This window comes from Leucopleurus acutus, assembly GCF_964270905.1.
Source record: "Leucopleurus acutus genome assembly, chromosome: 11".
NCBI classification, from domain to species: Eukaryota; Metazoa; Chordata; class Mammalia; order Artiodactyla; family Delphinidae; genus Leucopleurus; species Leucopleurus acutus.
Genome location: NC_139152.1, coordinates 88,242,481 through 88,258,256, shown reverse-complemented (window position 1 = coordinate 88,258,256; position 15,776 = coordinate 88,242,481). Strand labels below are relative to the sequence as shown.

Genomic DNA, 15,776 nt, shown 5'->3' with positions numbered 1-15,776 from the left:
ATATTCTGCATCCTAATTGCTGGTGTGCGTGCCTTTTTTTTCCCTCAAGACCGTGTCCTGTCACCCCATTTCTGGGGGCTAGAGCAGCATATGGCACCATTAGATGCCCAACAAGTGTTGGAATTGATGAATGGAATTCAGTGAAGTAAGATGATGATCAAGTTTTGAGATGTATAAAGCTAGATATGAACATACGGGAGGACTGTCACCAGTTTTGTTGTTAGTACTTTTGTGGCAGAGAGGGACAGCTATCCACCAGAGCTCCTCTTCTCTAGTAGTATAAGCTGCCGCCCAGTGACGGGCCACACTTCCCAGCTCCCCTTACCTCAAGGTGGGGCTGTGAGACCAGCTCTTGCCAATAGACTATGGGCAAAAGTGATGCATTTTATTTCTGGGCTGACAAGGTTAAAAAAGGGGATGTCTTCCCTGTAATCCTTTTCCCCATCCATCAGCTGAACAGGGGACTCCAAGGCTCTAGGGCAGGGTGTGGCCACAAGGTAGAAGAAGCCTGGGTCCCTGAACCACGCCCAGAAACCAGCCTTCCAACCAAGGGCGTCCACGTTGGATTGTGACACTATTGTCTCACTGTGTTAAGACTTGGGGCTTATCTGTTACAGAAGCCAGTGTTGTCTTAACCAGTCATGAGTCATGGTTTGCCCAGATCTCAGTGCACCGTCTTTGATTCGTGAGACATAGCCAAACTACAATACGAGAGAAAGCAGTGAGTTTGCTTTCTTTAAAAAGAAAATAGTTCCACGTAAACGGTCACTCAAGGAATTTGGGGAATTTAAGAATCTAGTGGATGAAAGTCAAGAGCAGGAAGAATAGTCCTTCTCTGCCAACACGCTGCCACCTCTTCTGGAGCCATGTCTGAGAACCAAGCGACAGCTCACATACGGTGGTACCACTGCTACACTGGGCTCCTGAGGGAACAGTAAACAAGGTGCACAAGTACCGGCAAGTGCTCAACAAGCATTCACTGCCTTACCTCATCCTCTTCCCCTCCATCTCCAACAGCACATGCCCCCCTAAAACACACAAAAAGGGAATCTCCAGCATCTTTTTCACCAATAACTACTGATTTTTATAGCCCCTGTAGAGCCTGGGTTATCTTCCCTGAAATTGAATGCCCACACCTGATCTCAGGGTGGTGTCTTTGGTTTAGTTTAGTTTTTTTTTTTTTTTTTTTTTTCCTGCCTGAAAGGCATTTTCTTTCAACAGAAAGGCCTCAGGTTTATGGGGTGAAATGTGCGGTTTCCTGCCATCCTGTTGGAAGATACTTTTGGATGGCATTTTAGGCAAGAAGATTTTATTGTCTCTTTGGTTATATAACCAGTGCTTCAATCCTCCCTTATTTCTCCTCCCCATTCCTTAACTGTAATATTTTTAAATAAAAATGAAATGAAATTCTTAGATTGTTTGTATTCAAAGATGGCCCTACCGGCAGTGTGAGATGGACACGGGGACCAGACCTTGAGAATGGAGGGTAACCAGCTCCAAATGCACTGAAGCAGATGAGCCTCAGGAAAAGGTTAAATCAAAAATAAAGAAAAGCTTCCCTTTAGCTTTTCTGAATGTATAATTCTGGGTGTAATGACACCTTGGCAAAACTGTGTTCCCAGGAGGCCAACTGGGCAGGATGCAGTTCACTAGACAGAGCACGTAAAAAGCCATGCCAACTGCTGTTCACACAGAGAATCGGTAAAATGGGGAGAGTAACAATGCCTGCTTCCTAGGATCACTGTGAGGATTAAATGAGCTAATGTACATCAAGGGCTTCCAGAGATCTGGCAACTAGCAGGGAGCTCGTGAAATAGAAGTTCGTGTTATCATAGTATTTTAACGCAGAGTATTCACAGCTCAGCACTTGTTGACCTACCTCATCAAAGTTGGCTCTTATTACAGTGTCCAGTATTCTCTGACAGTGTGTTCTGTACATCATAATAAAGGTAGAAACCTGTGAGGGGTGAGGAGGGATCAACAATAAAGGCATACATTAATACGTGTTACTTCTGCCCTTGGAATTTCAATTTCAAGTCATTTATTCTATGTGGAGGGGATGAAATTCGCCTAATTCCTACTCATCCTGCAAGACCCAGACAAAACTCATTTTCACTAGGTGGGGCCCGCTGACTCTCAGCTCCCTCCTCTGTGCTCCCATAACACCTGAGTGTGTTTCTCCCTCAGAGCACTCACCCTGTGGTATGGAAAGCATGGGTTTCTCTCTCTGCCCCATCTCCACCCCCTGAAACTGTGGACTCTGGGAAAATAAAAATAGCATATTATTCATGCTTGTGTATCCAGCATTTAGTACAGTACCTGGCACATAGTAGAGGCCTACCGAATTAAATTCTCATCAGCTGAGATACTGAAAAGTTAAAACCCAGCATGTACTCATAAGAAGAGGTGCTTTTGCCCAAATCACAAAAAGACATTTGGAAATTCTCTAGAATCTGCTTAGCAAAAGAACTGCATCTCCAGCTCCATTTAACTGAGAATTTTAAAGCAATGGTACAGGAAGTTTGTTGAGCAAGAAAGCAAATTTGAGAAAAAATAAGGATTTATCTAGTTCTTAGATTTAAAGCATTCTTTTCAGGTATTCTTTTTGTTTTAGAACCTAGATATATGCTTTATATAAACTTAGTTTGCTTGTGCAAGCATCTGTCTCCCTGCTCGACTGTAAGCTTCCTGAGAGCAGGACTCAAGTCTCATTCACCACTGCAACCCAGTGTGATATGTAGAAACTCATCACCTACCGGCACACTGGGCAGCACAAGGTAGGTGCATTAGGATGTGACCACCCAGGGGAAAGTCTCCAAATTTGTGTTTCCAATTATTTCTTCCCAATACCCTATGGCCCAAACTATCCGATTCACTATACCTATAAAATCTTCTTTGTCTATGGGACTATAATTTTACCACATCCTCTGCAGCACATGGGAAAATAAACTTTATCCTATATAAAAGCAATCCAGAGGAGGGGGCCCTTGTGAAATGAGACAGTACAACATCATAGATGGGTAGGAAGGTAAGTAAGATAGATAGGTAGAGAGATAGAAACTTTTAATTTTAGAATAGTACTGGGTTGTAGTACAGTTTTGAAGATAGTTCAGGCAGTTCCCTTATAGCTCAAACCCAGTTACCTCTACCGTTAATATCTTGCATTAGGATGGAACATTTGTCACAACTAATGGACCAACACGGATACATTGTTATTGTCAACTAAAGTCCATACTTGAATCTGATTTCTATCTTTATATTTTTAAACTCACCATTTTGTAATAAAAGTGTATGTGTGTGTGTGTGTGTGTGTGTGTGTGTGTGTGTGTGTGAGTGTGCTGTGGTGTGTGAGAGAAAAAGAGAGAGAGAGAGAGAGAGAGAGAGAGAGAGAGAAACCACCCACTCCCAGCAACACTTCAGACGTGGTCACCTTCTCCTCTGGCAGACTGGCCGGCAGATTTAGATCTTTGACATTTGGAAACTCTGGCAGCAATGTTCCAAGTTTGGACCGGGGTGAATATGCCACCGTCTGTTTGCTCACTTCTTTCTTGCCCGTCTCGCTCACCCAGGCGGCTCCTTTCTTGGAATACATCACATCATAATATTGGGAGCTTTCCTTCACCGCGATGCCGTAGTAATGATACCTGGGCCACAAAGGAAGAGAGAGAGACCCACATGCACCCTCATCAGGTGGAGGTTCCTGAGCCGCGGGAGCCCAAGGCCAAAGACGGCTGGACCCATCCTCCCTGAGCTAGAAGAGTTAACTCCTCTGCAAGGCTCAACATGTTGGAAGTCTAGAATTAAACCAAAGTTCCACGTTGCCAGCCATCAATCAGACAGGTAAAAATAACCAAAATTGCCTCCTACAGAAAATGTTAAGTCAAATACTTTGCAAAGCAGAAAGTGGGATAAAAAAATTTCCATTTGTACTTAATCTCTTATATACACGGACCCAAGAAGAAGAGCGTGTTTATGACTGTTAACTGTACCACCAACAAAAATTCATTTGGTCTATGTTTTTCTTAATCAATAAATGGCAGTCTTAAAGAACTGTATCTTAAAAAGGATAAACTCAGTGTCTCAGTTGACACTGAATGTAAGACAAAGACCAGGACCTTTTATTAACTCAGAATGGGCTTAATAACAGCAATGTTTTCAATTAAGACTAATGAGGGATGGAGGCTGCATTTTGTTTGGGTTTTAGCTACAATCTATTGAACACTTGCTATGTGCTGGGCACTTTGGAAAGTGCTTTACATACATTAATTTGTAAAATAATTCTATGAAATGGGGATTATTATAATCTTTCTACAGATGAGAAAATGGAGGCAAGAAAGCTTAAGTAATTTGTTCAAGGTCATACAGCTGTTTAGGGCAGGAAGCAGGTTTGACTACAGAGCCACTGTGCTACACTAAGAAAACACACCACATGGTGATGTTACAAACTTTAATGTTTGTCAGAGCCACTTATGGACTGTAATAAAAATACAGATTCCAAGGCCCCTTCCCAGACCTAAGGATTCAGGACAGGGAATAAGGGGCCGAGAATCAGCACTGAAATGAGCACCACAGGTAATTCTGATGCACATCCATTTGAGATCAGCAAGCCTGCTGGGTTAGGCCCCTGCATTACATTCCTGGCTCTATGAGACCGCCATTACCTACTATTCTAACACAGCAGCTAACAAGGTACTAAGTACTTTACACACATTGCCCGATTTCATCTCACAAAACCCCTGGGAGGCTAGAACTAGTTATTATCCCCATATTACAGACTAGGAAACTAAGACCCAGAGAATTTAAGTAACACACCCAAGATCATATAGTGAGTAAGCAGTAGAGGCAGGATTTGAACCTCTAAAAGTGCTTTTAAGCACTGAGCCAGTGACTGTCAAATTTTACTACTAATAAGAATCACCTACAAAACATATTAAAATACAGACTCCCAGGCCCTGCTTCCAAAGATTCTGATTTAGCAGATCCAGAGTGGATTTTTACGATCACATGGCAATACTAATGTAAGTAATTCATGGACCTCACTTTCAGAAATGCTCTACAACGTATTAACTACTCTTTTCTACTCATGGAGATATGGTGGTGACAGTCACGAAATAATACAAAAGAGAAAGCAGTCTGAGTTCTGAGAGAGGCTTCCCAGGGAGAGGAGAGCTGAGCACAGGTAACCTTCCCTTTCCCCGCTCCCCCTTCACTCCTGATACCATTCTGTGATACTTCTGCTCAGTGGGCATCTCGCCTCAATCTGAATGCCTCCTGGGATGAAGCACTCAGACCCTCCGAAGGTAGCCCAGTTCATTTTAGGTTGGTGCAGTGATCAGAAAGTTCCTCTTTGTGTTGAGCTGATCTCTGTCTTCTACGCCTTCTACTTCCCAACTGTCATAACTGCCTTTCCACCTGGAGGGCACTCCTTTGGTAGTGGGGGTGGGGGCGGGTTCCATTTGCTCTGGAAGCCCCTCCAGGCGGGAGGGCAGTTATGACACGCCTCCCTAACTTTACAAAGTCCCCCCTTACACTTTCTTAAGATCAAGCTAGTAATAACATGTTCAGATCAGACCGCTTCTTGATTTTTCAGACTGTATGTTGCTAGAATTGGCAACTGCAGCGAAGCTAGTGCTCTGACCACTTCTCAGGTTTCTATTTCAGGTCTGTAAGGCACGTCAACACACTCTCCATCAGCCCCCTGCCCCCCCAATTTATTCTGTCCAAGTAAATTTGCTGAGGGATTTTCTCTAAAAGGCCAAATGGCATGTTGGAGACTAGAGCTTCTTATTACCTTTCAATTGGTTGAAGGTGAGACCAACCTTGGAGGATCCTTATGGAGAGAATACAATGAAACTGAATTTTAAAAGAAGATATTGCCCAATTTGCCAACCTCTAGGTTAAAGAAAAAGAAAACAAAAAAACAAAAGCAGGCTCTTACATGTAGACAGAAGGAAACTTTCTCCAAACTTATGCAGGATGGGAAACCATGCTGTTCTATCTTTACTACTTTTACTGCCTGTCTTTACTATCTATTTGTACACTTTTATCTCAGAAATGGCAACAATGTATTGGAGCCAGTGACTCTAAAAAGACCATAAGCTGGAGAAAAATAATTCCTTTCCATTCATTCAAGAGTCTTCCAACCATCCACTTCTCTGTGGATTGATTTGCCCTTGTGTGCCAACCACTGTGCTCACCAGCAAACAAATAAGGAAGAATCTGGGTTTTCTACTCTATACTCTTACCAGGGCTGAAAGCTCATTTTTAAACAAATACTGGAATTTTTCATTATGAGTGAGATTTGTTCATGAGAGGAGTCACCCTGAAAAATTATTAGAAATTTATTCCAATATGTCCCTTGCTCAAAAATTTTCTGTAAGTCTCTTTGGAAATTGCCCCCAGAGCTTCTGAGCCACATGAAAAAAATGAGCCTCGTTTATTTTCAGAACTTTACTACAAAGGGTTTTCCCCAGTTTCATCATCCACTTTCCACTTTCTTTACCTAATTTGGCTTCAAAGTTAAACCCACCCTTGGAGGATGGGAATGTGCTGCCTGGGGATGGCCAGGGGTAGAGTCAGGGGGCAGTATTGGACATGCTGCTTTTGAAACATTTTTAGTGACAAGTCTTACAAGTCCTATGTGGTGGTTGTTTTTTAACAAAAAGTTTCATTATTTTATAAGTCAGTATGTGTTGATCTGCTACTCAGCATGGTAAAAACGTTTAGAAATGCTGCATAATAAGGCACCCTCTAGTGGAATCACGGTGTACAGTAGTATAATAAAGGTTCTGACAAGTCCTGCATAAAGGACCCTGTTTAGCTCAGTGCTTACCAAACTTACATGGCCAACAGACCTTCTTCATGGAACACCTAGTCACTTCCAACAGTTTTTTGAAACACCCTTCGAGGCAAGTCTCTATAAATCCAGATTTTAGTGAAGCCTGGGCTAAATAGGCAGAGTCCCTTCCCATTGACTCTCACCTGGCAGACAGGCATCCACACAGCCTCTCACTCCTCGGGTCACCTCCTCAGTAAGCCCTTCCAGGGCTACCCTCTCTAAACCAGACCAACCTTTTGTTATTCTCTAGGACAACCCTCTTCACAATCTGATGATCATTTTTGTCTGTCTTCCCCTGGAGAATACATGTTCCATCCAGGAGGGCGGAAACCTGTTTGCTCGTGTGTCCCCAGCACTTAGCACCATTTATCTGACATGCAGAAAATGTGAAGCAAACATTGGTTGGGTGGTTGGTTCCGAATGGATGAATGGGAAGCAGTACATCCTGGGTACCACAGCATGGCTGGAGCTTTCCACCCCATCTCCCTTGCAGGGATTGGTACAGGGTTGCTTCTCTGGCAGACTGGATACTGTCAGAGTAGAGAGTTTGTTGACCAAAACAATCCTAGTAACCTGGAGATTGGTCAAGAAACCACAAGGCGCTCCTTTTAAAGAATGCCCAAGACTCTTTCACAAAAACAACTGAAGGCAGGGTGGCACCATGTCGGATTCCTTAAAGCAGCTGGCCTTTTGGACGGCCTTGCTCTCAGGGCTCCTGGGAGAGGGGGCCACTCCTGCCGGCCACAGACTTCCCCCCCAGGCCTGTGGACTGAGCTCAGGATGAAAGGCCTGGGGTCCCAATCTGACTGGAGGCCCGTGGACATGCACTCTGCAGGTGGAAGGGCTGTCGGTGCTTACTTTGACTGTCCTCGGGTCCCGAGTCTTCTGGTGGTTAACTGAGGAAACTGCTGCCTTATGATCTGTAAGTCAACACAAGAATCAGTTACGCGCTGGGAAAAGCTGGGAGCACAGTGCCGGAGTTTACAAACAGCAATCTAAAGAATGAAGGAAAACACAGACCCTTGGTTGGGATGACTTATTAGGAGTCCAAGAGGAACCCCGAGAAGACCACTGGTGCTGGGGACGCCGGGGGGGGGGGGGAGCACTGAGTGACGGTGGGGCTCTGGATCCTCAGGGGGGTCTCACTTGGCCGCTCTGGGCTTCACCCCCCTCCTCACAACGTAGGCAGTGTACGCTTTCATCCAGAACCTGTTACCCCCGTTTACAGCCCTCCAAAGGCTTCCGCTGCACCTGGTACTCACCCCCACCTCAGCCTCTGTAACCCGGTCCCTGCTTGCCTCCTGGCCTTCCTCTCCTCCGACTCTTGCCCTTCCTCACTGCATCCCAGCCACACTGGCTTGCTTTTTATTTTATTTTTTCCCTGTTCCTGAAACATTCCAGGCTTCCTCCCCCCACTGGGGGCCTTTGTACTGCAGCTCTCTCCATCAGGAATGCAATTTCACCCAGATCGTCACAAGATTAGCTCCTTCTCCTACAACATTCGGGCCTCTGGGCAAGGTCCCTCTGCCCAGAGGCCTTCTCTGACCAGTGGGTGCAGAGTAACACATGCAGCACCCCAGCACGCGACCCTGCTTTCTGTCCTCCTCTCGGCACTCTCCGCAGTTGTCTCGCTCGCTTACTCTCTGAGGGTTTATTTCACATCTCCCCCCACTTGAACATAAGCTCCACGAGAGCAGGGACCTGGCCCAGGGCACATGCGAAGAGCTCAGTCCATGTTTGTCGAATGAAGGCATGAAGCCCGACCCCTGGCCTGGAGAGTACCCTTTACTCATTTGACAAGTGGACGACGCTAAGTGCTGCTTCCCAGGACAACCACGTAGATCTGCCAGAAACCTAGGAGGGGCCTTCTGCCAAGGTGAAAACACAACCAATGGGCCTCTTTCCTGGTGTGTACAGCGATGGTGTTTGTGAAGAGGCAGTACGGTAGAGGGGTTCTGTGCAAGGGCTTTGGAGCTAGATTACCTGGATTAGATCCAAGCTCAGCCATTTGTTATTCTGGGGCCCTTGGGCAAGTTATTTAACATTCAAATGACTCAGCTTCCTCATTTGTAAAATGGGAATGATACCAACCCCTACCTCAGAGAATTTTTGTGAAAATTTAAACAGTAAACATATGTAAATAATTAGCAACAGTGCCTGGCACTTAGTAAGGGTTCAATAAACATTGCCCATTATGACCAGTGATTATCCTGATGACTCATTCATTCACTTTTATTACCAGGGATGTTTAAGTCTAGCCACATTTCTTCTAACTCCCTTCTCTTCTAATACAGCATCGAGCAGGCAGGTGTGGTCAGACAGAGGGAGCCTGCACACTGTCCTTCATAAGAGATGCTGCTGCACAGGCTTCCCTGGTGGCGCAGTGGTTGAGAGTCCGCCTGCCGATGCAGGGGACACGGGTTCGTGCCCCGGTCCGGGAAGATCCCACATGCCGCGGAGCGGCTGGGCCCGTGAGCCATGGCCGCTGAGCCTGCGCGTCCGGAGCCTGTTGCTCCGCGGCGGGAGAGGCCACAGCGGTGAGAGGCCCGCGTACTGCAAAAAAAAAAAAAAAAAAAAAAAAAAAAGAGATGCTGCTTCTGATTTCCCACTGGCAGGGCACGAACTATGAGCACCTTCTCAGAGGTGGGGATGAATCTCTACTGATCCACTTACACCCTCTTCCAAGCCTTTCCTGATCCCCTGACCAGGTAAGAGCTCTTCCTTCTCCAAACCGGTGCACCTGCTACTTCCAGTCTGTGACCAAGTTCCATCCTCCCTCTCTTGTGAATATATCCTGATTCTCCCAGCATCTCCATCTCCATCGGCCCCAGGGCCATAATCTCACACCTGGATTGCTGCAATGGGCTCACTGCCCCTGCTGCCAGGCATGCCTCACCTCAACCACTCCTTCCTGAAGACTCCAAACAAAGTCCAAACCCACCAGGTTCTGCCTTCATTCCAGCTCACCTCTCGTCGTCCTCTTCCTCTCCCAATCCCATCAAGTATTGAAGGGTATTACCACTTTATAAAATGTGCTAAATTGGAGAGCCAAAAAATGACCTGTGCCTCTTTCTTCCATTTGAGCATCAGGCTTTTTCATCTATCAAATGGGGATAACGACACTGTTTCAACCTATCGTCCAGGCTCTGCCCCCCGCTTGATGTCCTCCAGGAGCATCACCCTTTTCTAGCACATTCTCTTCATCGACAGACGTATCCTTCAAATCCTTTGATGGCTCTTCAGAGGATTCTCAGAAAACCCAGTTTCCAGGCTTTTGTGGTTATCTTATGGTCTCCCAAGCAATATATTTGCGTGGTTAGAATCTTTAATTCCATTTGTGAAAATACTTTTTCTCTAAAAATATGTGATGGCCAAATCCTCTCCTCCTCCTCCAGAAAGAGAGAAAGGTCATTTCAAATAAAGCACGAAGAGGAAAGGAAGCCTGTTAGGAGTTGGGGGTGGGGGATGGGTGGAGGCCCTGCTGCACCGCATCGCTCTCTGCCCAACTGGAGGTCAAGACTTTTCCCACTCTGAGCAAAGAAAGCTGTCGCAGACAGCACCTCCTCCTTCCAGCCGCAACAAAAACCTGTGGGAAGGGAGTTTGCTTTTTTTTTAAGTGTTTCTTATGGGCTGCAAATTACAAATTATTCTCCTTTCCTTTCACCAAATAATCAGCTGGTCCCTGAATCTGAAAGCCCAGCACAATTTAGTTTGAGTCTCAAAATGCAGGGTCGGTTCAGCCCTGCTAAGGCTGTTCAGCTTTTAATTTCTGGAGCAAGACTCAGCAAACAGTCAAACACTTTTGTGGAGCTGTGAGAGTTGAGCTTCACTGTTTGATAAATGGGCAGACGGCAGGCAGCCCCTCTTTCTTTTTTTGTATGGATTCAATGAAGCCTGCCTAAAGAACACCACATGCTGTTCTAGCTACTGATCTAACCTTCCGCAACATCCCAGCCTTCCAAATTCCCTTTAATTACTCAGGAATCCCACCCTCTGCTCTTTCAGCCTGGGCAGACGGGGCTGGGGTCTCCATGGGCCAGGCAGGGGTGGGATGCGGAGAAGCTCTGGCGATCCAGTCTCTCCGGGGCTGCTGGCATCCTTTTTCAGGTGGTGGTCAGGTTATTCATCTCTTCCGTCCGTTCTTCTCTCCATTAGACACACGGCTCCAGGTGGAAGGAAACTCAGCACGCAGGGTACCCTGACATAATTTTGTGGTTGTAGTTTTTTAAGAAACATGAGTGAGTTTGGGGCAAACGTTCCTGAAATGGCATCTTCAAACCACAGGCCTCATTTAAGATAAGGAAGGGGAAGAGTGAGAAGAGGAACTGACACCCATTGGGCATCAGTAGGCACCATGCACTAGACAAAGTATTTTACTCTCGGTATTAAATTTATCCTAAAAACCACACTGGAGGAGAATATGATGGTCCTCGTTTCACAAATGAGGAACCGGGGTCTAGGGTGATACAGGCTGCTCGGATTCACAGATGCCAGCGAGTAGAAGCAGCAGGGATCCAGTCCCACCGTCTCCTGTTCATCACTTTCACCGACACCCAAGGGAGCCAGCAAGGGTCCACTGACTGTGCACGAAACCCTCAGCATTCTCTGTGGGTGTCACCTCAAGAGACACCTTCAGAGCCACAGAGCAAAGCCACTCGGCCTCATTACTCTACAGAGAGGCCTTGTTTGACTTTGACCCCAAGTCCCATGGTCTTGCTTGATCCAGCTTGATCTCCCAACTTAGTCATCAGGGACGCTCTGAAAAAAGGCTTTTGGTTGTTCCCCAAAATTCAATCCACCCTCAGTAGGCAAGGATTTGCCACCAACAGGAACTGATCCAAAAGAAGTTCCAGTGTAATGGAATAAGTGGATATTCTCCCCCACTCCGAGGGAGACAAACTCGTGTATACAAAGAATCAAGTATGCTTAAGACGGTTTTAAAACAAGAGCTCCCGGTCTTATTTCAGAGGTCATCTGGGTGTGGGAAAAAGAAAAGGGGCTTTTCAAGCAGCAAGAAATTATAAATTCAGTACAATGGCAAGTACTTGTGCCTTCTCTTAAAAAACACACACGACGATTTTTTGAACAAGAGAGAGAAATGGTTAGGGAAAGAGGTTAAAGGGATTCTAATTGTCACAACTTTTAAGTCTGAAAGTGGGGTGCTCTCTTTGTTGGCAATAGACCTTGAGCCTTTTTCAGAGAAGAAAAAATAATTAAGTCTGGTAGTATGAATAAGTTTTCCTAAACACTTTCTATCAATGCTGCCATCTTGAAATGGGTGCTTGCCAGAGTCATTTTACTATGCTGGGATAACTCTATCCATTTAACAATTTTGGGAGGAGTAACACCTACTGGGTGCCAGGCACTGGAGGTTGAGGTGGGTTCTACCCGGCTGCAGGTTCCACAGGAAATTCCACAAAAGAAATTTTTAAAAATTACAAGAAATTTACATCTAGAGCAATGAGACAGAAATGGAATTTCAGATTATGCATACGGATTGATGAAGGATTCCGAGCAAACACCCATGGCTAGAGAGGTAACGATCTGTTGCCCCCGATAAGTACCGTGGGTAACAATTCCAAGAAGTCCAAAAATCTATACGTGAGCCCAGTATTGTCCTTGGGATGTTGGGATGATGTGTCACGTCTGTGAGTGTGAGAAGAGACAGTCATCATACACCCATTTAGCTAGAATGGGGTGAGTTACATAAGATAGAGGTTAAGTCAAAAAGGGAATAATTCTGAAGATGATAATACGAGAGGGTGAGGGTGGTGATGGTAGCATGTGTGTGATGTGGGAAATTTTTAGAACAATTGTTCTCAAAATTGTTCAGAAGGAAGAGCAGCTAGGAAGGTTGAAACATTCATATGTTAGTGATGATATATTAAAAACATGATGTATTAAAGTCATGAAATGTTGCGATGGTAAACTGAAATCATAATTATAGCTAAAGTGCACTGAGTGTTTATACTTACCAGGCACTGTGCTAAGGCAGCCCTTTTAACAGTCATTATCTCAACAGTCCTCAGGTGGTTGGTGCCATGTCCCCATTTTACAGAGGAGAAAATTGAGGCTCATAGCTATTAAGAAAGCTCCTGAGTTCACACAGCTGGTAAATGGTGGAGCTGGGATTCAAACCCACACAATTTGATTTCTGAGCTTTTACACTGCACATCAGTAAAGACGTGTGAAATAACAAAATACGGAATCTGGTGTGAAATCAGACATGCTGACATCACAGCAGATACTAAGGGTTAAGAAAAACATATGCAAGAATTTAAAGTAGAAGGAAACTGCCCATGTGCTTAATTTTTTTCCTTTGTAAATTGAAAAAAGACCATCCCTGAAGAATCCTAAAGATGCCTCAAGAGTACCTTTATCTCCCTCTGTGTCCCTCCACAGGTGCGCAAGCAACCTGGGGTCAGGGCAGATTGTGAGCGCTCTTGAGGAAGAGGGCAGTCATGTAAAACGAGAGGAACCTCTAGCCTTATCTCTGTTCCAGGCATATGTGGCTGAAAGAAGCATAGGTCCCCAGAACACTGTTGTCTGTCTGTCTGTCTGTTTGTTTCTTGCATTGCTCAAGCATGGGCGGCGGGGAGGAAGGAGCCACATATTCAAGGAAGCAACACCCACAGCCCAAATGGCTAAGTACCTCAAGCCCTCACGGGGAAAAGGCAGGATATAAATAAATTCAATTCATACAAGTACATCTGCCGCCCCAGATTCCCCTCCTCCTGTCTCCCTACCTCTTACTGGAGGTGGGGGGGGGGGGTCCCTGCCCAGCAGGTGGCATCCACTGGTCTCCCCCCTTCCCCTCAGATCCAGCCCTGCCACTACACATCGGACCTTGGGAAGCCCACTCAATCTCTTTGACTTTTAATGTCCTTGTCTGGAAAATGAGAAGGTCTCACCAATAGATCTTTAAGTTCCCTTAATAGATTAAACTTCTTTACATTGAGATGTTAGTAACTGGTCAGTATTAATGAATTACCCTGCTCTTTTGTAGTTGCATTTCCACAGACTTAAACGAAAGGAACTGAGGATTTTGAGATATCGGCAAGCCTTCGGGGGAGGTGTATTTGCGAGGTTAAAGGGCCTCCCGACATATTCAAGTCGCACTGTGTCACAGCTGTCTAGTTGCCTATCCATGAAACAGCCTCTTCCTGACAAGCTCAACAAATCTTTGACCATAAATCATGTTACCCCACACAGTCTAAGCTACTCACTTGGTGCACTTATGTTTCCTCCCATGGGCTCCACATTTGAGAGTACACCCTGCACTCTCTTAGGATCCTGGGTTCCATTTTATAGTCGTGACACATAAAAGGACACATGGAGAGAAATGGGTGAAGGTGATCAAAAGGTACAAACTTCCAGTTATAAGATAAATAAGTCCTGGGTTGTCATGTACAACCGTCATGTACAGCATGCTGACTATAGTTAACATTATTGTACCGTATGATCGAAAGTTGTCAGGAGAACAGATCTCAAAAGTTCTCATCACAAGAAAAAAAAAATGTGTAACTCTGTGTGGTGATGGATGTTAACTAAATTTATTGCGTTGATCATTTTGCAGTACATACATACATCAAATCACTACGTTGTACACGTAAAACTAATACGATGTTAGATGTCAATTAGATCTCATTTTTTTAAAAGAAAAAGGATACGTGGATTTCTGAAATGCCCTTATGTGGATAAAATGGCTAGTTGTCTGCCCCTTTCCCTTTCTAACCAAACTCTAATTTTTTATTCCAGGAGGCGATGGACTACATTCTCCCGCCTCCCTGACAGCCAAGGGCAGACAGTGAGACAAAAGGGGAAATCACTGGGCAGGGCTCTGGGAAAGCTTCTAAAGACAGCTGACTCAGCTGGAGTTTTGACCTTTCTCTCCCTACACCCTGTTTTCTACTTCTTGCCTGGAATTTAGGCTTTGTTGTCCAGCAGTCACTTTGGACCATGAGGTGACCTAGAAATTAGAAGCTATCTGCTAAGAACGGCAGAGCACAGAGAGAGAAGGAGCCCAGGTCCCTGATGCTCTTATAGAGCTGTTATACTAGCATAGGTTACCTTCTTTTAAACTTATTCTATGTGAAGAAAAGTAAAACCACAAATTTATTTAAGCCATCGTTTGGGAATGAGGAGAGGCATCTTTCACACACAGCCCGAATACAATTCCTAACTGATACACCTTCTGATGTCCACCCAGGATTTACCTCATAGGAAAGGTTCCAGGGACCCTGGAATCAGCTATCTCATCTTTAAACAGGAACAAAAAAACGGCATCTAGTTCACAGGGCTGTGTGAGGATTAAATAAGGTAATATGTGCAGAGGGCTTGGGCCAGGGCCTGGCAAAGAGTGTCAGTGTTATTGTCATCATGATTTCTCATTGAAAAGTGTTTCCAGTTCATATGGTAAAGATCCTCACACCTTTGTAGACTAACTTCCCCACGTGATAGATGGAGGGACTGAGGTTCAGACAGGGAAATGGGACCTGTCCAGGGTAATACAAAGAGTAAGAGTGACAGATCCTCAAATTCAGGGCCCAAAACCTGGCGTTATTGGAAACTCCTCGCCTACTGCACATGGTGGACCCTCAGTAAAAGTCTGTGGAAGAAGACATTCTTTTGCCTTTAATCCTCCACCAGAATGCCTGTTACAAATGCGTGGAAAGCAATCCAATTAGTAAGAGATACTCTCTTAGCTCAGAAATCTGAGGTCCAGTTTTTCTTTCCGAAAAAGCTTAGCTCTTGCTAAGCACAGTTATGCTCCATCTCTGGGCAGGTGGAGTTTTTAGTTTCCAAAAGACCAGTGGAAAAGCAGGAGAAAGAAGCATTTGGTGAAACTGAAACACTCGCTTCAGCTTCCATGGATCCCGCAAGTCTGCAGGTTAGGAGAAGGCAATACTAGGTACCTAGAGGTACTCCGGGATTGACC

General features: G+C 45.2%; 1 protein-coding gene across 2 annotated transcripts in view; it reads right to left on the bottom strand.

Moving 5' to 3' along the window:
• RFX4 (regulatory factor X4) overlaps positions 1–15,776 on the bottom strand; it is a gene marked incomplete at both ends in the record, with an annotated part of 165,097 nt that overhangs the window by 69,595 nt on the left and 79,726 nt on the right. The window contains 3 exons of one of the 2 annotated variants that reach the window (XM_082850840.1): positions 1,880–1,957; positions 3,431–3,644; positions 7,697–7,758. In XM_082850840.1, the coding sequence (XP_082706966.1) occupies positions 1,880–1,957; positions 3,431–3,644; positions 7,697–7,758 (354 nt within the window). Of the gene's footprint in view, positions 1–1,879; positions 1,958–3,430; positions 3,645–5,219; positions 5,315–7,696; positions 7,759–15,776 lie in introns of those variants that run through there. The other variant, XM_082850841.1, reaches the window with a different exon arrangement.